The sequence below is a fragment of the Crinia signifera genome, chromosome 8 (assembly GCF_055691185.1).
Source record: "Crinia signifera chromosome 8, ASM5569118v1, whole genome shotgun sequence".
In the NCBI taxonomy this organism is placed as follows: Eukaryota; Metazoa; Chordata; class Amphibia; order Anura; family Myobatrachidae; genus Crinia; species Crinia signifera.
In genome coordinates this window covers 176817774-176842589 of record NC_139224.1, presented here as the reverse complement: position 1 = coordinate 176842589, position 24816 = coordinate 176817774, and the positions used below count along the sequence as shown (strand labels likewise).

General features: G+C 49.5%; 1 protein-coding gene across 3 annotated transcripts in view; it reads right to left on the bottom strand.

Moving 5' to 3' along the window:
- Nucleotides 1–24816, bottom strand: part of PRKACB (protein kinase cAMP-activated catalytic subunit beta) — a 61641-nt gene that overhangs the window by 15075 nt on the left and 21750 nt on the right. For all 3 annotated transcript variants that reach the window (XM_083157859.1, XM_083157858.1, XM_083157860.1), the window contains exons 2-6: nt 19477–19538; nt 17884–18012; nt 17156–17254; nt 15119–15201; nt 12959–13085 (exon numbers count right to left, since the gene is read on the bottom strand). In XM_083157859.1, the coding sequence (XP_083013985.1) occupies nt 12959–13085; nt 15119–15201; nt 17156–17254; nt 17884–18012; nt 19477–19538 (500 nt within the window). The remainder of the gene's footprint in view (nt 1–12958; nt 13086–15118; nt 15202–17155; nt 17255–17883; nt 18013–19476; nt 19539–24816) is intronic.

The window sequence follows — 24816 nt, the reverse complement described above, 5'->3', positions numbered from 1 at the left end:
GGTAACCTTGTGTTACTATCTCTAGCACCCATTTGTCCATAATGTTTTGGGCCCATATATGAGCAAACTCCAACAGCCTTCCTGCTACTGAAATTTGTCTCATGGGACCTCTGGCGTCACTGTTTTTGGCTTGTGGTAGAACTTTCGCCTCTCTTCTTGATGTATTGGCGAAAAAATGCTTGCGTTGTACCTGAAGTATATCGGTCGCGAAACGGCCTACCTGGCCTGTAAGATCTGGCTTGTCTATAAGACTGCCTATTGGAGTACGACTGAAATCTGCCCCTTTTATCTTGCGGCAACCTTACGGATTTGCCACCCGACATCCTTTGAATCATGAGGTCAAGCTTACTTCCGAATATAAAGGATCCTTCTTATGGAAGTGTCGCCAACTTATTCTTGGAGTGCGAATCTGCCGCCCAAGAGAGCTCCTCTGGCCACTACTCCTGATGTTAGAGACTTGGCCGAGAAATCCAAAGCATCTAATGAAGCCTCACAGACATAGTCTACGGCCATCTGAATCTGTGCCAGACTTTTACTCATCTGATCACGAGACGCTTTGTCCTGCAGGTCATCTTGCAATGTTGCACACCAAATTCTCAATGCTCTAGAAAGTGAGGCTATGGCTACACCTGACTTCATAGTCACTGCTGTGGATATGTGTAACCGCTTTAACGCACTTTCCATTTTCTTTTCTATAGGGTCTCTTAAGGACGCACCGTCCTCCAGTGGTATGGTTGTGCGAGTAGTAACCTCGGCAACTGCTGCATCTATTTTAGGGATGTTACTCCACTTTAAAAAGTCCTCATCCTCAATAGGAAACATCTTCTCGACCCTTTTAAAGGAACCTACTCGCTTATCCACATTACTCCATTCCTTGGCCCTCCTACATTTTGACTGTCTGTAAATACCCTGTTTTGTTTCACTGTCTGCTATTGTAAAGCGCAACGGAATATGCTGCGCTATATAAGAAACTGTTAATAAATAAATAAAATGTCTTTAACAACTTTATGGACCGGAAAGAACCGGCCCTTCCTTGATCTGTCCTCAAACAACGTATCCAATTCAGTCTTTACTGGTTGCTTGTAATTAAGAGTTTTGTAGAGGTTCTTTAACCCCTTCCCGACATTTGACGTATATATACGTCATGGCCGGGATGTACTTCCCGACACATGACGTAAATATACGTCATGACTTTAAACTGTCCCCGCGTCTATAGACGCGGTGACAGTTTAAACATGTCTGCTGTCCCTGACAGCAGACATGTCCCTGCATGCCCAGGGGGGGTGGCGATGCCTCCCCCCCGTCGGCGATCGCTGTGATTGGCTGTTCAATGTGAACAGCCAGTCGCAGCGTTTTCCTGTGTTACCGGCGAATCAGACGCTCGGTAACACAGGTGTCAATCACCGCCGGGTGTGAGGGGGCATGAGGGGGTCACCGGTGATGACCACACCTCACCCCACCTGCCCCCAAGGCTGTGATTGGTCCGTCGGACCGACGGACCAATCACAGCCAAGGCGCGTCATTTAAACTAACGGTGACTGCGCTGCAGACGCCATTCCGGTCTGGAATTGCGTGCAGAGCGGTCACCGGCCACTCTGTCGTGATATACATACCTGAACCTTGCCTGATACTTACCTGATCACCGCTGGTAGCGTGCTGCCAGCAGCTGGATGCTTCCTGGATCTTGTGACTTCCTGTGTCCTGCTGCTGCAGTGTCATAGAGTCACAGATCGTGACAGATAGTGACAGAGAGTGCTATATTTTGTGTCTGCTGCACCCCTTTTGTGCTGATCAGTATATCTGTGCTGATCAGCAACTTTTTGGTTTTTTTTATATATATATATATATATATATATATATATATATATATATATATATATATATATATATATATATATATATATATATATATATATATATATATATATATATATATACATATACATATACACACACACACCTGTCAGTTGCACCAAAGGTTGTGCTGCCTGTGCAACTGACTGCTGCCCCCCCTTTTGTGCTGATCAGTTTAAATTAATAAACTGATCAGCAACTTTTTGGGGGTCCAGGGTTTTTTTTTTTATATATACCCTGTCAGGTTGCACCCACAGTTGTCTGCCTACGTCGCATCACTGATCTGCAGTTTTTTTTTGGGGGGGGGGATTGCAGTGGGGTTTTGTTTTTACACCCACGTTGCTTTTGTGGGTGCTTTTGTGGGTGTCCTGTGGCCGCTGATCAGTGACGAACAGCATTTTTGGCACAGGGTTGATATTTTTTTTCTGCAGTTTTTTTAAATTGTTTTTTTTTTGGAGAGTGCTGTGGTTTATTTATTTTTTTTAATTGTTTTTACACCCACGTTGCTTTTGTGGGTGTCCTGTTGCCTTTGAGCGCTGTTCAGTGACGGACGTTACTGACCAACATCTGTGCTCAATTTTTGGCGCAGGACCTTTTTTTTTTTTTTTTTTTTAACCCTTTCAATTTTTTTTTTTTATTGGGATCAAATTCCTGTATAAAGTATTTTTTTTTCCTGCACTACATACACACTACATACCCCCCGTGTTGAAATAAAGTTTGTACCCCCCCAACACTATACACGTGTTGAAACATTACACTTACAGAAACACAAAAATAAAAATGGCATCCCAAATGTCATCCAGAAGAATGTATTCAGCGGAGGAGGCATATGCCATGCTTGCCTCTGACTGACACAGCCAGTGATGCAAGCGGGGAATTTGAAGGATTCGTCTTAAGCTCCTCTTCCTCCTCTAGTGATGAGGGACCCCCTCAAAGACGCCCCCGTAGAGCAGCTGAGACCCCGCCCAAATGATTGATCCCGTATGGACCCCACCACCAGACAATTTTGAGCCCCAGGTTCCTGAGTTTTTGGCCATCCCAGGAATCCAATTTGATTCAACAGGTCTCAGAGAAATTGACTTTTTCAAAGTATTTTTCTCTGATGATTTTATAAATTTAATGGTGGACCAAAGTAATTTATATGCCCAGCAGTTAATTGCTCAAAACCCCACGTCATCATTTGCTAGGTGGACCCCTGTAGATGCAGTAGAGATGATGACGTTTTGGGGTCTGGTGTTACATATGGGCATAGTAAAAAAGCCAGAAATTAGGCAATATTGGAGTACAGATGTTCTGTACAGCACCCCACTTTACCGTATGGCCATGACTCGGACTCGTTTTGAGATAATCCTTAAATTTTTACATTACACCGATAATGCACAGTGCCCACCCAGAGATGATCCCACCTTTGACCGGCTATTCAAAGTCAGGCCGGTCTTTGATCATTTCAGTGCCAAATTTGCAGAGATGTACATCCCTGAAAAATTTGTATCAACGAGTCCCTTATACATTTTAAAGGAAGGGTTAAATTCCGCCAGTACCTTCCCAGTAAGAGGGCAAGGTATGGCATAAAAATGTATAAACTGTGTGAAAGCACCTCAGGGTACACCCACAGGTTTAGGGTATATGAAGGGAAGGATTCAAGAATTGAACCGCCAGAATGCCCCCCCTCCCTCGTAGGTGTTAGTGGAAAAATTGTCTGGGATTTAGTTCACCCCTTCCTGGATAAAGGTTATCACCTCTATGTGGATAACTTTTACACTAGCATCCCCCTGTTTAAGGCCCTTGGTTCAAGAGGTACAGCAGCTTGCGGTACTGTGCGCAAGAACCAAAGAGGCCTCCCAAAAACGCACATTGCCCAAGTACTGAGAAGGGGTGAAAGCAGGGCACAATCCACCGAAAATATGTTGTTGGTCAAATATAAGGACAAGAGGGATGTCCTTATACTGACAATTCATGGAGACAGTACCACCTCCATCCCTGTACGAGGTACCAGTACCCACACCTCAAAACCTAATTGTATCCTAGATTACAATAAGTACATGGGCGGAGTGGATCTTTCAGATCAGGTACTGAAGCCGTACAGTCCCCTGCGGAAAACAAAAATCTGGTACAAGAAGCTGGCCGTGTATATCATCCAGTTGGCACTGTATAACGCTTACGTGCTATTCCGTTCTACCAGCCAGAGGGGGACATTTATGCACTTTCAAGAGGAAGTCATAAAGGGCCTAATATTTGGGAACCAGCAGGCAGAGGGCCCCAGTACTTCTAGTACTGGCCCCCGTATTGTACCAGGGCAGCATTTTCCTAACGAAATCCCCTCCACTGCAAGAAAGGGCAGGACACAAAAAAGGTGCAAAGTTTGCTATAAAAAGGGAATAAGAAAGGATACTATTTTCCACTGTGAAACTTGCCCCGACAAACCCGGCCTATGTATAAAGGAGTGTTTTAAAATATACCACACATCTATGGATTATTAGGTTCATCATTTCACCGTGCTTCGGGGGTCTTGCTAATGCCACATAGCACCCACCATTCATTCCACCAGAATCTGAGCTGCAAAATCCAAAAATCACTCCTTCCCTTCTGAGTCCTGCCATGCACCCAACTGGTATTTTTTGGTCACATATGAGGCATTGCCATACTCGGGAGCAATTGGGGCACAGATTTTGGGGTGCTTTGTCTCCTTCATTCCTTGTGAAAATGAAAAATTTGGAGCCAGAACTGCATTTTTGTGTAAAAAATGTAATTTTTCATTTGCACAGCCCAGTTGTATCAAAATTGGTGAAAGCCCTGGGGGTTTGAAATGTACACTATACCCCTAGATGAATTCCCTGAGGGGTGTAGTTTGCAAAATGGGGTCACTTGTGGGGGGTTTCCACTGTATTGGTGCTTCGGGGGTCTTGCTAATGCGACATAGCACCCACCAACATTCCACCAGAATCTGAGCTGCAAAATCCAAAAATCACTCCTTCCCTTCTGAGTCCTGCCATGCACCCAAATGGTATTTTTTGGTCACATGTGAGGCATTGCCGTACTCGGGAGAAATTGGGGCACAGATTTTGGGGTGCTTTGTCTCCTTCATTCCTTGTGAAAATTAAAAATTTGGAGCCAGAACTGCATTTTTGTGTAAAAAAATAAATTTTTCATTTGCACAGCCCAGTTGTATCAAAATTGGTGAAACCCCTGGGGGTTTGAAATGTACACTATACCCCTAGATGAATTCCCTGAGGGGTGTAGTTTGCAAAATGGGGTCACTTGTGGGGGGTTTCCACTGTATTGGTGCTTCGGGGGTCTTGCTAATGCGACATAGCACCCACCAACATTCCACCAGAATCTGAGCTGCAAAATCCAAAAATCACTCCTTCCCTTCTGAGTCCTGCCATGCACCCAAATGGTATTTTTTGGTCACATGTGAGGCATTGCCGTACTCGGGAGAAATTGGGGCACAGATTTTGGGGTGCTTTGTCTCCTTCATTCCTTGTGAAAATGACAAATTTTGAGCCAGAACTGCATTTTTGTGTAAAAAATTTAATTTTTCATTTGCACAGCCCAGTTGTATCAAAATTGGTGAAACCCCTGGGGGTTTGAAATGTACACTATACCCCTAGATGAATTCCCTGAGGGGTGTAGTTTGCAAAATGGGGTCACTTGTGGGGGGGTTCCTAACTTTTAGCATCTTATGGTGCCTAGAAACCTACATGGTGCCTAAAAAATAATCTCATAAAAAGGAGGCTCCAAAATCAAGTAGGTGCTCCTTCTATTATGAAGCCTGTAGTTTGGTCAACGTGCACACTAGGGCCACATATAGGATATTTATGAAAACAAAAGAATTGGGGGAATCAATTTTTAGTCACATTTCTCTAGTAAAATCTACTGTGTTCCTTAGAAAAATGTATTAAAATTGCAAATCTGCAAAAAAAAATGAAATTTTGAAATTTCACCTACACTTTGTTTTAATTCCTGTGAAACACCTAAAGGGTTAACAAACTTCCAAAATGCTGTTTTGAATACTGTGAGGGGTGCAGTTTTTGAAATGGCATCATTTATGGGGGTGTCTCACATACAAGTCCCTCAAAGTCACATCAGAACTTAACTGGTCCCTAAAAAAATCAGTGTTTGAAATTTTCTTAAAAATTTGAGAATTTGCTATTCATATTTAAAGCCTCCTAGTGTCCAAAAAAAGGATGTTGAAATAATGATGGAAACATAAAGTAGACATATGGTCTATGTAAGTTATTAACTATTTTGAGTGGTATGATTATTTGTCTCACAAGCAGAAAATTTAACATTTTGAAAATTGCTAAATTTTCCATTTTTTTACGACATTTTGGTATTTTTCACAAAAAAACACAGACTGTATCGACCCAAATTTACCACTAACTTGAAGTACAATGTGTCACGAGAAAACAATCTAAAAATCACTGGGATAAGTAAAAGCAAAAAAAAGTTATCCCCACTTAAGTGATACCTGTCAGATTTGAAAAAAAGGGCTCTGTCAGGAAGGCAAAAACAGGCTGCGGCGGGAAGGAGTTAATACTACTTCTACTAAACCTAGATCAAATAACCGTTCTTCTTCAGTGATTTCCCCTGACTCAGCAGTAGAACCACCATCATCATTATCATCATCGGAACCTAAAACAACGGAACCACCATCATCCTCCAGATCTAAACTGGTCTGAGACCTAGACCTCTTGTTGCCAGAATATTCTTTCTTAGACACATCCATCCATTCTCTCAGTTCAGCGATTTGATTAGATACTGAAGCGGTTTCCTTTTTCTGCAAACAGTTTCTACACAAAACATCCTCCCCAATAAATGACTTGTCACATTCAGGGCATATTTTAGCCACTCTTTTCTTGGCTGATTTCTTTTTTGCAATTACAGGCACACTAAAACGACAAAAAGAAAGAACTAACTAACTTTCCTAACCTCAGCAAAAAGGTAACAGGACCAGTCCTCACAGAGGACTTACCTGGGCAGCGGTACATTCGGCTTGGGAGAGGCATCCTCCATAATGTGCAGCGCTCCGTATACCTTGCACACTGACTTCTCTGAGTCAGACAGCAGCAGCGCCTGTTACACCGACCAGGAGCTATAAATACCGGCACTTCCGGTATCTGGAACGCACGCGGCCGCTCGTGGAACGCACACACGTGCGCGAGCACCGGAAGCCGCACGTCACTTCCGCTGCTCCTAATAGCCAGACACACGCCGGGACCTGTAACCTCGCTGACATGCTGCTGCTGACGCCTCTCCCTCCGCTCCGGACCGCACCACGAGCGTCCCGCCACCGCTATACGGACATAAGTCAGCGGTGAGTCCACAAAGCCATACTGCTTATTTCTCCACAGGGTTATAGGCGCCGCCAACCCATACATTTTGGAGCTGTATCCATGCCGCCGGCCCGGATATATAAAGGGCAAGGCACCGCCATCCCCACACTGCCAGGTATAAGAATTTGTCTCCTTAGACTAGCTAACCTAACTACCTGTTTACAGATAGAGGAGACAGGAAAAAAGACTATGGTCAGAGGGGAGGTGCTCAGTTATATAGGATATGGAAGAGGAGGAGTCTGGTCCTAGGGGAAAAAACTACCTGTCTAATTGAGAGAGAGAAAGGGATGAACCCAATGTAATGGCTGCCATGAAGTATGAAGGAGAAAAGTAATTCTGAATAGAGGTCCTGTACCAAATAGGTATAAAGGAGCCTTATTGGATGTTCAAAAAAAATTATACAAAATAGACATTTATAGCTCTGTAATAGATATAAAATGAACAGAGCACAGACATAAAAATAGGATTTTAATACCTTCCGGTAAATCCTTTTCACAAAGTTCATATGGTATACTGGGTTCTCATACATTGAGGAAGAAGAGGTCACAGGCACATAGAACTCTTTACAGTGGGTGTACTGGCTCCTCCCCTCTACTTCCTGTGGGTGTACTGGCTCCTCCCCTCTACTTCCTGTGGGTGTACTGGCTCCTCCCCTCTACTTTCTCCTCCACATCCTCCATTAAGGAAAAACTGTGCCCGAGGAGAATGAACGTATATAAGGTAAGGATAAAAGTATATGTGAGTGTGGTGAGATTCATACCAGCACACCCTTAAACATTTATATCTGGTAAATTGTAGAACACTACAAGAAAACATAATCTAAGTGACAACATAGGCAACAAGCCAAAATACGTCACCCCTTGAAGTGGCAACCAGATGCTGTAGAACTCCGCACAGATGCGGGTTCCCAGTATACCATATGAACTTTGTGAAAAGGATTTACCGGTAGGTATTACAATCCTATTTTCACTATCATTCATATGGTATACTGGGTTCTCAATACATTGGGGATGTCCCAAAGCTTCCAGAAAGGGGGGTACGTGCGTAGACTGCAGCACCACCTGCCCAAACTGGGTATCCTCTTTGGCCAGGGCGTCAAATTTGTAAAACTTTACAAAAAAGTGTGTTGAGCCGACCAAGCAGCAGCCCTGCATAATTGCAGAGCCGACACCCTGAGCAGCCGCCCAGGATGCGCCCACCGCTCTCGTGGAATGAGCCTTCACAGAAGGTGGAACCGGTAAGTCAGACGCTCTGCAACAAGGGGGCTAGCCTGCAGGCGCGCATAATAGACAGCTCGGAGTTCCAAACAGTTGATGTGAAGTTTGGACTCCCACAGAGACTATTTTCCCTGAAAATGTCTTCCCTGTGTCACTGCTCCCCAGCTGAGGAGACTCATCAGAAGGACCCAATCCCGGATACCAAAATGTCTGCCGCCAAGAGGTTTTGCGGGTGAAGCCACCATTGCAAGGAGAGCCTTGCCTGGGCCAACAGACGTATCCATCCGCCTCTGCATCTGAAGGTGGCAACCTGACCATTTGGCCAAAAGATCCAACTGGAAAGTCCGGGAGTGGTACCTCCCGAACTGGAGCGCCTCGAAGGAGACCACCATTTTTCCCATTAGTTGGATGCACTGATGGACTGACACCAGAACCGGTGTACGGACTGCCACTACCAGCAGTTGAATGGCTACCATCTTTTCCTCCGGCAGGAACACTTTCTGTTCCAATGTATCCAGAGTCATCCCCAAGAACCGGAGACGCCTGGATGGGGTCAGTGAGGACTTTTGCAGGTTCAAAATCCACCCGTGCAAAGACAGTACCTGCATTGTGGTGGTAATAACCGCTCTCAACAGTTCCTCTGTTCTCGCCTTTATCAGCAGATAGTCCAGGTATGGGATAACATTTACCCCTTGAGCCCTTAGCAAGGACATCATTTCTGCCATCACCTTGAGCCGTGGACAGGCCGAAAGGCAAGGCTTGGAACTGGAAAGGCTTGTTTCTGATTGCGAACCTGAGGTAAGCCTGGTGCGGTTGCCATATGGGAATGTGAAGGTATGCGTCCTTCACGTCCAAGGACGCTAGGAACTCCCCTTCTTAGAGGCCGGACATAACCAACCTCAGAGACTCCATCCTGAACTAGAATACCCTCAAAAAGTGGTTCTAGGATTTCAGGTTGTGGATGGGTCTCACTGAGCCGTCCGGCTTCGGTACTACGAACAGGGTGGAGTAATACCCTTTGCCCTGTTCCGGAACAGGTATTATAACCTGGGAGTCCTGCAGCTTCTGTACAGCTTGCCTGAGGACCAGCTGATCCCTTGCCGCAGTCCAGACTGAAAGAATCTGTGCGGCGGCAACCTGTTGAACTCCAGCTTGTAGCTGTGCTAAATAAGAGCGATGACCCATGGAAAGATGCAGGAATCCTCCCAAACCTGGCTGAAAAACGACAGCATGCCCCCACCGTGAGTAGATCTCATGGTGGGTGTAGCCAGTCATGCTGAGGGCTTTTGGGGCGCTGTGCCTGAGCTGCGGTCTGAAGTGCAGCTCTGTAAGTGAAGCCTCTCTGAGGGCACATTTTTCTTAACTGAGGATGTGGAGCAGGAAGTAGAGGGGAGGAGCCAGTACATCCTCTGTAAAGAGTTCTATGTGCCTGTCTCCTGCGGAAGACCTCTTCTTCCCCAATGTATTGAGAACCCAGTACACCATATGAATGATAGTGAAAGAGACATCCATATAACAATGACCACACCCATATCTGAAAAGATAGCCAATCACAGTCTGCCGACATGTTTTCTCATGACACAACTGTAGCCCCTCCTATTTCCTCAGAGGTAATAAAGCACTTGCACGCCATTGCAAACCAGAATACTGGAATTTACACTGCAAAATCACACTGGTTTTGCAGTGTAAATGATTTGCCGCTTTAAAAAAACTGGAGATTTCTCACCAAATCTCTCACTTTCTGAATCTCTCATCCTATTAAATCTCACCCCTAATGTCTTATGTAAGGTAAAAAACATACCATACAATTTCGGCAGTCTTACTATTTAGTACACGACCCAATCTTATTTGCAACCATCAATATGAGCAAATACATGATATAATAGCCGGCCTGGGTCACTATAAATAGCATTGGAAACCTAGTGAATCGTTTAGGCCCCTTGGGGAGACCGTACCAAGTGTATAGATCCATTTGCTTTCTACTTGTAATAGTATTTTCCCCTATTACCACCTCTTAACTTGTTTGGTACGTGATCTATAACAAGGGATCTCATTCTAGCTACGCTCTGGCACAGTCCGGCGACAGGCTGTCCACTTGTTCCTGCTTGTAGTGCTTGCCTGACGGCACTGCGGTGCTGGGCCATACGTTCTCTGAACTGACGCTGTGTCTTACCGACATACACCAGTCCGCATGGGCATGTCATTAGGTACACTACATGGTACTGCATGTTTAATTGGTATAGGTTTGCCTGTATGTGGGTGATTTGCTGATACTTAAGGATCTGCATGTTACACACCCCAAACATCTATAACATCCATCTATAACATCCAAGGTCCCTTGTTAAAAAAAAGCTGTTTGGCTTTTATTCATGCCTGTTATATCTAGTCTAACGAGGAGTCTTAGATTTTTGCCATGTTTATAGCTAGGCATTAGTTTTGATCCTAATAGTTCTGGTATTTACCATTGGACACCAATTTTTGGCCGACTTGGACTCTTGATGGCTGGACTCTCTGGTGTATAGCGGTTTAACCACGGAACAATCTTACTACCATCCGTATTGACTGTACTGGCTGTTTTTTCCATTTTACTATGACAATGTGTCCAATCTTTTAGCATTTTGTTTTGCTAATGTAAATCTGATATATTGTATCCACATTGGATTTTCTGTTCCATCTTATCGAATTCTCCACGGTCAGAAGTTATATGTTTGACCCTAAGGAATTGGGAGTAGGGGAGTCCCCTCTCACAAGGTAATGGATGGAAACTTTCATGTCTTATGATCGTATTTTTGTCTGTTTGGTATATAATGATGTAACGAACCCTGGTGTATTGATCTTAATGTTGACAAACACACACATAAAATATTGGGGCAGAAGTTATCAGAGTACGTTATGTGCACGGATACCGCTTCTCCTCCAAGTGAGTCGGAGCCGCTGGTTGTAAACGAAAACGAAAAGTGCGGACAGTAGCAAGGTGGCGATGCCCTACACCGCCTCGTTAGACTAAACAGGAAGTGTTAATACTACATCTACCCCACCGCCTGTAACATGGCAGTTAGGAGCAGATGGGCAGGTTCACACTCTCGCTCTCCTTTATCACTCTCAAGGGCTGAGTACATCTCCCCGTAATCGGTTATGGTGTGACCAATCTGGGCTGCGGTATAACAATGCTACAGTGGGTGCAGCATGTAATAGGCCTATAAGTATAATCCTGACGTCCTGAGACATTGGGTCTTGCTGCCAGCGCCGTCTGCTTTCATGATGTAACTGGCATCGGTACTTGTTTCCTAGCACGGCCACCCCGATTTACATCGGGGTGGTCGTGTCGGAAAAATCGGGTCGATCGCATCGCATGCGATGCGATCGTCGCGACCGATTTTGGACCCGATTTTTTTTTTTAATTGAATGTAAATCGGGTCCCTGGGACCCGATTTTACATTGGATTCAATGTAAAATATTCCCAACCCCCCCCCAAATGTCACGGCGTACACCCCACCCCACGATAGACGCCAACCCGAAGCGTGGCGAGCGCAGCGAGCCCGCGAGGGGCGGCGGTGCGCGTCCTCCGACCTTTTCATTCCCCTACTATCCACGTCGGCGTGGAGTTGAGAATAGAATAGTGTGGCGAGCGCAGCGAGCCCGAAGCGTGGCGAGCGCAGTGAGCCCCGCGAGGGGACGCGGATACCTTCACAGGTAAACGCGTCCCTTCGCGGACTTCACAGGTGTCCGCGTCGCCACGGACACCTGTGAAGCCCGCGAGGGGACGCGTATAACTGTGAAGGTATCCGCGTCCCCTCGCGGGGCTCGCTGCGCTCGCCACGCTTCGGGCTCGGTGGCTCGCTGCGCTCGCCACACTATTCTATTCTCAACTCCACGCCGACGTGGATAGTAGGGGAATGAAAAGGTCGGAGGACGCGCACCGCCGCCCCTCGCGGGCTCGCTGCGCTCGCCACGCTTCGGGTTGGCGTCTATCGTGGGGTGACGACTGGGACATCTAAAATGTGAAATGGGTCATATTGGCCCATTTCACATTTTTTCAGGATTTCAATGTTAAAAAATCTTATAACATTGAAGCCTATGTAAAAATCGGGGGCATCGCGTCGGGACCTATGTTAATGGTCCCGACCGACGCGATGCCCCCGATATTTTACCTTTCCCGACACGATTTCAATGTTAAAATATTTTTTAACATTGAACCCTATGGGGAAATCGCGGGCATCGCGTCGGTCGCGTCGGGACCATTGTTAACGGTCCCGACCGAAGCGATGCCCCCGATATTTTGTCCTAGCTGGCCAAATGGACCTGATTTCAAAGGAAATCGGGTCCATCTTATGGATCGTGTACCTTAACTAAAGGTACACGATCCATAAGATATGTGGCCGTGCTAGGAAACAAGTACCCTGGCATCAAAGCTGGCAATCTCTTCACAAACAATCTAACAACGAGACCTGTAAAGGGTATAATAACGTTATATCATGACAGTAAAAAGCAGCTTCCTGTAGAGGTGAAAGGTCATCACGTGTCTGCCAGCGGTACACGACCGCCACTCACCTGAATGTAGCCTTGTTGGTCAATTAAAAGATTTTCTGGTTTGAGATCTCTGTAGATGAGGTCTAGCGAATGGAGGTACTCAAATGTTAAAACGATCTGCGCTGCGTAGAACCTCGCGTGGGGCTCACTGTAAAGAAATAAGACAGACACCGCTAGTAACAGAGCAACTAGAACAAACGCCCAGCTACAGACAGACAGCATTATAAACATGGGAGCAGCGATCAGACGTGGTCAGAGCCAGCCGAGCAGCCCACGTGGATGTCAGGACGCTACGCTCAGTACCAGACAGAGATCCGAGAGAAGCCACCAGACGTGGTCAGAGCCAGCCGAGCAGCCCACGTGGATGTCAGGGCGCTACGCTCAGTACCGGACAGAGATCCGAGAAGCCACCAGACGTGGTCAGAGCCAGCCGAGCAGCCCACGTGGATGTCAGGACGCTACGCTCAGTACCGGACAGAGATCCGAGATAAGCCACCAGACGTGGTCAGACGCAGCCGAGCAGCCCACGTGGATGTCAGGACGCTACACAGTACCGGACAGAGATCCCAGAGAAGCCACCAGACGTGGTCAGAGCCAGCCGAGCAGCCCACGTGGATGTCAGGACGCTACGCTCAGTACCAGACAGAGATCCCAGAGAAGCCACCAGACGTGGTCAGAGCCAGCCGTGCAGCCCACGTGGATGTCAGGACGCTACGCTCAGTACCGGACAGAGATCCCAGAGAAGCCACCAGACGTGGTCAGAGCCAGCCGAGCAGCCCACGTGGATGTCAGGACGCTATGCTCAGTACAGGACAGAGATCCGAGAGAAGCCACCAGACGTGGTCAGAGCCAGCCAAGCAGCCCACGTGGATGTCAGGGCGCTACACAGTACCGGACAGAGATCCCAGAGAAGCCACCAGACGTGGTCAGACGCAGCCGAGCAGCCCACGTGGATGTCAGGACGCTACGCTCAGTACCGGACAGAGATCCCAGAGAAGCCACCAGACGTGGTCAGAGCCAGCCGAGCAGCCCACGTGGATGTCAGGATGCTACGCTCAGTACAGGACAGAGATCCGAGAGAAGCCACCAGACGTGGTCAGAGCCAGCCGAGCAGCCCACGTGGATGTCAGGACGCTACACTCAGTACCGGACAGAGATCCCAGAGAAGCCACCAGACATGGTCAGAGCCAGCCGAGCAGCCCACGTGGATGTCAGGACGCTACACTCAGTACCGGACAGAGATCCCAGAGAAGCCACCAGACATGGTCAGAGCCAGCCGAGCAGCCCACGTGGATGTCAGGACGCTACGCTCAGTACCAGACAGAGATCCCAGAGAAGCTACCAGACGTGGTCAGAGCCAGCCGTGCAGCCCACGTGGATGTCAGGACGCTACGCTCAGTACCGGACAGAGATCCTAGAGAAGCCACCAGACGTGGTCAGAGCCAGCCGAGCAGCCCACGTGGATGTCAGGACGCTACGCTCAGTACCGGACAGAGATCCGAGAGAAGCCACCAGACGTGGTCAGAGCCAGCCAAGCAGCCCACGTGGATGTCAGGACGCTACGCTCAGTACCGGACAGAGATCCCAGAGAAGCCACCAGACGTGGTCAGAGCCAGCCGAGCAGCCCACGTGGATGTCAGGACGCTACGCTCAGTACCAGACAGAGATCCCAGAGAAGCCACCAGACGTGGTCAGAGCCAGCCGAGCAGCCCACGTGGATGTCAGGACGCTACACAGTACCGGACAGAGATCCCAGAGAAGCCACCAGACATGGTCAGAGCCAGCCGAGCAGCCCACGTGGATGTCAGGACGCTACGCTCAGTACCAGACAGAGATCCCAGAGAAGCCACCAGACGTGGTCAGAGCCAGCCGTGCAGCCCACGTGGATGTCAGGACGCTAGGCTCAGTACCAGACAGAGATCAGAGAGAAGCCACCAGACGTGGTCAGAGCCACCCAAGCAGCCCACGTGGATGTCAGGATGCTAGGCTCAGTACCAGAATGTGATCTGAGGTGGCCAGAGCCAGCAGAGAGCCGAGCAGCCCACTGTGATGACAGGAGGCTCAGCCCAGACATGGCGGACCGTGATCTTTGAGCAGTGATCGGACATGCAGACTGCACACAGCATTACAATATCACTACTGACCTGGCGGTGAACAGCGTAGAACGGAGGCGCTACTGACCTGAACCTCCCGATCCGTCTTAGGTGTGAGAACATCTCGCCCCCAGGTACATATTCCATAATCATGTATAAATTTGAATTGTCCTGTAGGGAGAAAAGGAGGAACAATGAGGTGGTGCAAGGGTCATACAAGCCTGGAACGCACAGATCTATCGGTGTAATACTGCCGTGGTGCAGCTAGTAGGCTGCAGGCTTCTGTCACCTCCTGATGGATCAGCTACACTACATACATTACATTAGCCAGATCACACAGTAATAGAAATATCAGTTTTTTTTAAACAAGAGTGCTTCCCCCCCCCCCCACCCAAAAAAAAAAGTGTGTTTCTTTTTTTTGTCAAAAATGCACCTTTTAACGCTCAAGGGTGCACCACCACATTAACCACCAAGTATGAGAACCCATAGAAGCATAAGTAAACATAATTGTGGATTATGCCCTCCCCCCCCCATATCTCACTCGGTACATCACCAGCGCAGGATTACGGTATCTGACGGATTACAATGTCTACATACAGTCAATAGGACCACATGGCAAAAGTTGGCGGGAGTTCATGATTTTTTTGGGGACTTCATGCTTTACCATCCACACGAACGCCGACTGGGAACGGTAGTGTGCAGCAGTAGTGGGGAGAGGCACCTCTGAGACAGACCAGGATCACAGGTTGTCCATTAGTCCCACAGCAGCAGCGAGACTGAAGGTGCGTACACACAGGGGCGATTTTGTGCAAAATCGCTGGAAATATGGTTGCTGAGCGACCATATTGCCCGCAATGGGAGTGTGCACCGGCGATATATCGCTGGGTGCACGCTCCCGTTTTTGCCCCTGTGGTGATCGCTGGTCGCAGGAACATGCTCCCCCGGCAGTTTCTTTTTCATCAGCGACCATCTCTGGTCGCTGATGTAAAGTAGAAACTGAGCAATATATCTCCCCCGTGTGTACACAGCATAAGAGATGGATCCTCCGCTATATTGATTCGTGGAATATCTATATCCCGGATTGTGGCCACAGACATTACTTTTACTATTTCATTTCTTTACAGTTAAAATAAAAAAAAAAACACTATAAATTCCTTTTTTTGATGATTAACTGCAAATGTCATGAGACTACATGGAAGAGAACCACCAGCTACATGTCACAATAACCACAGACCTCAGCCGGGGGTGTCAGCCGCTCTGTGATACGTAGGCAGGAAGGAAGTGGTGTACATGTGTCTGCTCCACTACAGGAACGCGCACAGAGAACAGCAGTAGGGCTGAGTGCACAGCGGGGACACCAGCGGCAGATACAGGACCAGCCACATCTGTGATACTACCATCAGCTGTCATGGTGTAGTGGGCGTGGCTCACAGCCAGTTAGAGCGGCCTATCAGATGTACAGGAGTGGCTCTGTGATGCTATCATGTGTAGTGGGCGTGGCTCACAGCCAGTTAGAGCAGCCTATCAGATGTACAGGAGTGGCTCTGTGATGCTATCATGGTGTAGTGGGCGTGGCTCAGCCAGTTAGAGCGGCCTATCAGATGTACAGGAGTGGCCACTATATACTGCCGAGAGCAGTAGTCACTGGGTTAGGCTCCGCGCTCCTGGTAACGTAGCCTGGATCTGCATCTATAAGGCAGCGCGTCATGTAGCACCCAGGGCAGCTGATGGTTACCGGCTGGGAATATCCCTCTGCCAGGCTCAGGGGGGCACTGCCTCCCTACCGCAGATCTATGCATGGGCAGCTGTCCATCTGCTGGGTGTTGTAGTGCGTACGATGTGAAATAAGTGCCGCAAGCACTACAATGTACCACAGACTGGCCGGCTAAATACTAATGTCCCGGATTAATAAACTCACAGAAAGCTCACACATTCCTCCAGCAAGTCAGACATCAGTGACCCCCCCACATCACACTGACCCCCCCCCCCATTGAAACTAATTACTCCCGCCACTGAGACATCACACTGATGACCCACCCACACCACCAGAAGCCGCCACCCCCCTCATTGAAGAGCATTACTACAGCATCTCTGACATCACACAAGCAGCAGCAGCATTAATTACCTTGAAGGAATATTCCAACCTAACCAGGAAGGGGAAGTTGACGGCCTGTAATATCCTCTTTTCGTTGAGCGTGTGCTCTATCTGTTTCAGTTTTACCACCTGGAGAGCAGACAGACATAATTACAGCATACGTAACAATGGCCGACCTAGACGTATAGAAGAATAACCACTCGTACGGCCTCCATCTGATACGCTCCTATAGAACTGCATGGCAGACTCTGATTGGTCATTATAGCCACGCCTCTTACTATAATTCTCAGTCTGCGCTAGGGTGGCCAATCCTGGGATCAGGATCAGCGGGATCCCGGATTTGGCCTCAAAATGGATTTCGGGATCAGACTGCAGTCTAATGCCAGCCGGCATCTGAGCACCCACTCACACTGCCCGGCTGTTCCCCACCCCTGCGTGACTTGGTCATAGGTCACACTGCGCAGTCCGTATCTCCAACGCCGGAACCCTCCGCCTCCCGATAAGCTCTCCTCAGCTCTCCAAGCGCCCAATTGCCTCCTGCTCCCGTCACACCCACCGACTGCCGCCTCCTCACAGATCCGCAGCAACGCTGCTGCCCGCCCTGCTCCTCCAAGTAAGTATATGTAGGGATGCCAATCTCGGGATTGAGCATTATTTCAATCCCGATTCCCGGGATTGGCATTCCTAGTCTGCGCCTCAGTGACAGTCTCGCCCCTGGGACCTGCAGGCTGCATTGGGGGTGTAGAACCGTAACGCACCTTCTGTTTGTCCAGGATCTTCATGGCATAATACTGATCAGCGCCTTTATGCTTCACCAGCATCACTCTGCCAAATGAGCCCGTCCCCAGCGTCTTTATCCTCTCAAAGTCATCTAAGCCGGCTGTGTTCTGTGGGGGAGAGAAGGTCAGTCACTCAGCTATGGGCAGAGATCAGTACCGCCTGGCACAGGGGAGTGGTGCAAGCTACAGGCAGAGATCAGTACCGCCTGGCACAGGGAAGCAGCGCCAGCAATATATACAGGTATCAGCACCGCCTGGCACAGGGAAGCAGCGCCAGCTATATATACAGGCATCAGCACCAGCTATATATACACTGACATCAGCACCGCCTGGCACAGGGAAGCAGCACCAGCTATATATACACTGACATCAGGACCACCTGGCACAGGGAAGCAGCACCAGCTATATATACAGGCATCAGGACCACCTGGCACAGGGAAGCAGCACCAGCTATATATACACTGACATCAGCACCGCCTGGCACAGGGAAGCAGCACCAGCTATATACACTGACATCAGCACCGCCTGGCACAGGGAAGCAGCGCCAGCTATATATACAGACATCAGCACCGCCTGGCACAGGGAAGCAGCGCCAGCTATATATACAGGCATCAGCACCGCCTGGCACAGGGAAGCAGCACCAGCTATATATACAGACATCAGCACCGCCTGGCACAGGGAAGCAGCACCAGCTATATATACTGACATCAGCACCGCCTGGCACAGGGAAGCAGCACCAGCTATATATACTGACATCAGCACCGCCTGGCACAGGGAAGCAGCGCCAGCTATATATACTGACATCAGCACCAGCTATATATACTGACATCAGCACCGCCTGGCACAGGGAAGCAGCACCAGCTATATATACACAGACATCAGCACCGCCTGGCACAGGGAAGCAGCGCCAGCTATATACACAGGCATCAGCACCGCCTGGCACAGGGAAGCAGCGCCAGCTATATATACAGGCATCAGCACCGCCTGGCACAGGGAAGCAGCACCAGCTATATATACAGACATCAGCACCGCCTAGCACAGGGAAGCAGCGCCAGCTATATACACAGGCATCAGCACCGCCTGGCACAGGGAAGCAGCGCCAGCTATATATACAGGCATCAGCACCGCCTGGCACAGGGAAGCAGCACCAGCTATATATACAGACATCAGCACCGCCTGGCACAGGGAAGCAGCGCCAGCTATATACACAGGCATCAGCACCGCCTAGCACAGGGAAGCAGCACCAGCTATATATACAGGCATCAGCACCGCCTGGCACAGGGAAGCAGCGCCAGCTATATATACTGACATCAGCACCAGCTATATATACTGACATCAGCACCGCCTGGCACAGGGAAGCAGCGCCAGCTCTATATATACTGACATCAGCACCAGCTACAGTATATAGTCACCTCTGAGGATAATTCAATGGTTTTCCGCTGACAGCCACAAGATGGCGCCCAACAGAGAAATTCAATACATTCATATGATAATACTGGAGGATTAATGTAATGCTCCTATGAGAACACGCTACAGGGGGTCATTCTAGTACTACACAGCTGGAACCCTCACCTGGGGCGGACTTTCCCATTTTCGTAAAAAATCTTCTTTGGCTTTGGCTAGGAATTCTTTCACTGAAATAAAAGAAGGAACAATAATGAGTGTCAGCATTAGTACAAATGTCCCCATTATACTGGCGGCAAACAGCGGGAAGAAACAGCCACAAATATGTGGGTAGGTCACTGGGGAGCGTAGAATACACACAGTGTATATACGGCAGCGAGCATGACCAGAACACAGGAGCCAGGATGTAATGCCGCCTAGCGCAGGGTATACACAGTGTACATACGGCAGCGAGCATGACCAGAACACAGGAGCCCGTACGTAATGCCGCCTAGCGCAGGGTATAGCGCAGGGTATACACAAAATGTACATACGGCAGCGAGCATGACCAGAACACAGGAGCCCGTACGTAATGCCGCCTAGCGCAGGGTATACACAGTGTACATACGGCAGCGAGCATGACCAGAACACAGGAGCCCGTACGTAATGCCGCCTAGCGCAGGGTATACACAGTGTACATACGGCAGCGAGCATGACCAGAACACAGGAGCCCGTACGTAATGCCGCCTAGCGCAGGGTATACACACAGTGTACATACGGCAGCGAGCATGACCAGAACACAGGAGCCCGTACGTAATGCCGCCTAGCGCAGGGTATACACAGTGTACATACGGCAGCGAGCATGACCAGAACACAGGAGCCCGTACGTAATGCCGCCTAGCGCAGGGTATACACACAGTGTACATACGGCAGCGAGCATGACCAGAACACAGGAGCCCGTATGTAATGCCGCCTAGTGCAGGGTATACACTGATCGGCTTGTAGGGGGTACACATGGCAGTGAGCATGACCAGAACACAGGAGCCCGCGAGCAGCCACTACCACAGGCTGACCGCCACGCCCAGCCACTACCACAGGCTGACCACTACCACAGGCTGACCGCCACGCGCAGCCACTACCACAGGCTGACCGCCACGCGCAGCCACTACCACAGGCTGACCGCCACGCGCAGCCACTACCACAGGCTGACCGCCACGCGCAGCCACTACCACAGGCTGACCGCCACGCGCAGCCACTACCACAGGCTGACCGCCACGCGCATCCACTACCACAGGCTGACCGCCACGCGCAGCCACTACCACAGGCTGACCGCCACGCGCAGCCACTACCACAGGCTGACCGCCACGCGCAGCCACTACCACAGGCTGACCGCCACGCGCAGCCACTACCACAGGCTGACCGCCACGCGCAGCCACTACCACAGGCTGACCACAAGCTCCCACACAGCAGGGGGCAGTATGTTTCACCATTCCGCCTTACACACTGTACAGTAACAGTTGGCCGAGAACATCCCCGTCTCTACAATACACCCCAGGAGGCTCTCAGTGGGGTTACGATCGGAGCTGGCTAGTAGATCCGAGCTCCGGAATATTCTGGGTACAAGTCCAGCATCTCCCTGTACACATGACAGCTGGCACTATCGCCCTGACCACATAGAACGGTCACAATCTGGAGCAGAGTTATGGAGAACAACTCTGTCTCAAGAGTTAATGTGATCATGCATTACAGCTAGTGACCCCATACCAAGCCAGCTGGCACTGCCCCACAGCATAGCGCCACCACCTCCATGGGTTACTGTACACTGGCATCAGACGTTCTCCCGGCAATCACCAACACGTCCATCAGATACCAAGTGTACATCCCTCAATAACATTCCACCATTGCTCCACTGTCCGGTTATTGCGTTCCAGATCCTGGCAAGCGCTGGGCTGCGTTCTGCTCTGTGATTGGAGGTTTACCGGCAGCAGCTGCCGCCGCCCCCCCCCCCCCTTAATATCTAGGTGCATGGGCCTCCTGCCAAGTATACTAGTCCAGACACATCAGGGGCCATGAGAAACGGGTGTATAATAGTTTGTACCATGGGTTGCCTCTCTTTCGCTGTTCCCTGGTGAGCACTGTCAAGTCCCTTGTGTTGCCGTTTTGGGGCCCCCCCGGTCGAGGTGCATCTCTGCAACCTCTTCCATATTCATGACAGGACACAGTGGATTTCATGGACCTTCCTAACACCCGCAGTTCATCATATGTCCCACCCAGCAGTCTGAGATTATCTCTTTTGGAACGGTTAGCGCCTTCCAGCAAGCGATTGTTACCAAATGATCCATCAGTGCCCTCTCCCTGCTTTATAGCTTCACGAAGAGCCACACTGTATCGCCCCGGCACTTGTCTACATCACGTAGATATTCATTCAATAGAACACGCTCTCCGGACTACCGGTTCTACATCTAGGTCCAGTCCTGGGGGAGGTGCCTTCTAGGAGCTGCACTAATCTCCACCATATACAGTACTGCCCAACATCCCGTCTTCCATGGCACCTCCATAGGGTGCCAGGCAGAACGTGCCATGTGGGTGGATGCTATGAGCCATTCTGGTACAACACAACATTTAACCATAAGAGGATCAATAAAAAAATAAAGAGAATCTCACCATATGGAATATGGCTGAATTGGGGATACAGCGACAATCGCCGGCTGAATTGGGGATACAGCGACAATCGCCGGCTGAATTGGGGATACAGCGACAATCGCCGGCAAATTCCCAGGTATATTTGCCGGCATTTCAACCCTGCTGGGTAGCAGGGTTGCTCCCAGGTCCTTCCCGGACTACTGGCTGGTGTGAAAGGTGCAGGGACATGTCCCTCCTTCCTGGACTACTGGCTGGTGTGAAAGGTGCAGGGACATGTCCCTCCTTCCCGGACTACTGGCTGGTGTGAAAGGTGCAGCGACATGTTGCTCCTTCCCGTGTTGCCTCTGCTAATGCCGATTGGCTAGTAGGGCAACTTCCTGTTGTTGTGGACGCTCACAGACAGCCAGAGGCACAGTGCATGTTCTGTGGCACCACTGACCCCAACAGAGCTATTTCACCCCTGACAGCCTGCAATGTCACCCTTTACCCCTCTCCCTAATCACCTTATCTCCATTCAATGATATTCTCACAGAAATACAGGGTAATCTGGGTTCATTGTGAAAGGTGCCGACCCGGGTTCTTCCTGCTTCATAGGCATGTCCCTGGAATTTTAATTCCCGGGTTGGTCTCCGCATTTCTGGTGTGAAAGGGGTATTATGCTACAGTCATTACCAGTCAATCATCTGAACAGAAATCTCGGTACTGGTTGTGCGTGTATATTCACGCGTGTGTGCGTGTATTTGTATAGTGCCTATATGTCCAGATGACGAAGCAGTTGGAGTCCCAGATTTAGGCAACTCCTTTCCCCCTGTGACCAGAGCTATTCCCCTGGGCAGAAATCATTTGTTCTCCCCCATCAGTGGGCACCCACTATTTAATTGTTACTACCCCAGGGGGGCAAGCTAAAATACACGGAGCCAACTCAGCACTGACACTGGACTGGTCGCGTTAGACCAAGCAACTGAATATTATCCCACCGCGCCTCGTCACTATAGACAGGAGATCGGGAGTGACGTAACAACTGAATACTATCCCACCGCGCCTCGTCACTATAGACGGGAGATCGGGAGTGACGTAACAACTGAACACTATCCCACCGCGCCTCGTCACTATAGACGGGAGATCGGGAGTGACGTAACTGAATATTATCCCACCGCGCCTCGTCACTATAGACGGGAGATCGGGAGTGACGTAACAACTGAACATTATCCCACCGCGCCTCGTCACTATAGACGGGAGATCGGGAGTGACGTAACTGAATATTATCCCACCGCGTCTCATCACTATAGACGGGAGATCGGGAGTGACGCAACAACTGAATATTATCCCACCGCGTCTCGTCACTATAGACGGGAGATCGGGAGTGACACAACAACTGAATATTATCCCACCGCGTCTCGTCACTATAGACGGGAGATCGGGAGTGACGTAACAACTGAATATTATCCCACCGCGCCTCGTCACTATAGACGGGAGATCGGGAGTGACGCAACAACTGAATATTATCCCACCGCGTCTCGTCACTATAGACGGGAGATCGGGAGTGACGTAACAACTGAACATTATCCCACCGCGTCTCGTCACTATAGACGGGAGATCGGGAGTGACGTAACAACTGAATACTATCCCACCGCGTCTCGTCACTATAGACGGGAGATCGGGAGTGACGTAACAACTGAATACTATCCCACCGCGTCTCGTCACTATAGACGGGAGATCGGGAGTGACGTAACAACTGAATACTATCCCACCGCGTCTCGTCACTATAGACGGGAGATCGGGAGTGACGTAACAACTGAATACTATCCCAACGCGTCTCGTCACTATAGACGGGAGATCGGGAGTGACGCAACAACTGAATATTATCCCACCGCGTCTCGTCACTATAGACGGGAGATCGGGAGTGACGTAACAACTGAATACTATCCCACCGCGTCTCGTCACTATAGACAGGAGATCGGGAGTGACGTAACAACTGAATACTATCCCACCGCGTCTCGTCACTATAGACAGGAGATCGGGAGTGACGCAACAACTGAATACTATCCCACCGCGCCTCGTCACTATAGACGGGAGATCGGGAGTGACGTAACTGAACATTATCCCACCGCGCCTCGTCACTATAGACAGGAGATCGGGAGTGACGCAACTGAATATTATCCCACCGCGTCTCGTCACTATAGACAGGAGATCGGGAGTGACGTAACAACTGAACATTATCCCACCGCGCCTCGTCACTATAGACAGGAGATCGGGAGTGACGCAACAACTGAATATTATCCCACCGCGCCTCGTCACTATAGACAGGAGATCGGGAGTGACGTAACAACTGAACACTATCCCACCGCGCCTCGTCACTATAGGCAGGAGATCGGGAGTGACGCAACAACTGAACATTATCCAACCGCGCCTCGTCACTATAGACAGGAGATCGGGAGTGACGCAACAACTGAATATTATCCCACCGCGCCTCGTCACTATAGACAGGAGATCGGGAGTGACGTAACAACTGAACACTATCCCACCGCGCCTCGTCACTATAGGCAGGAGATCGGGAGTGACGCAACAACTGAACATTATCCAACCGCGCCTCGTCACTATAGACAGGAGATCGGGAGTGACGCAACAACTGAATATTATCCCACCGCGCCTCGTCACTATAGGCAGGAGATCGGGAGTGACGCAACAACTGAATACTATCCCACCGCGTCTCGTCACTATAGGCAGGAGATCGGGAGTGACGCAACAACTGAATACTATCCCACCGCGTCTCGTCACTATAGGCAGGAGATCGGGAGTGACGCAACAACTGAACATTATCCCACCGCGTCTCGTCACTATAGACAGGAGATCGGGAGTGACGCAACAACTGAACATTATCCTCCA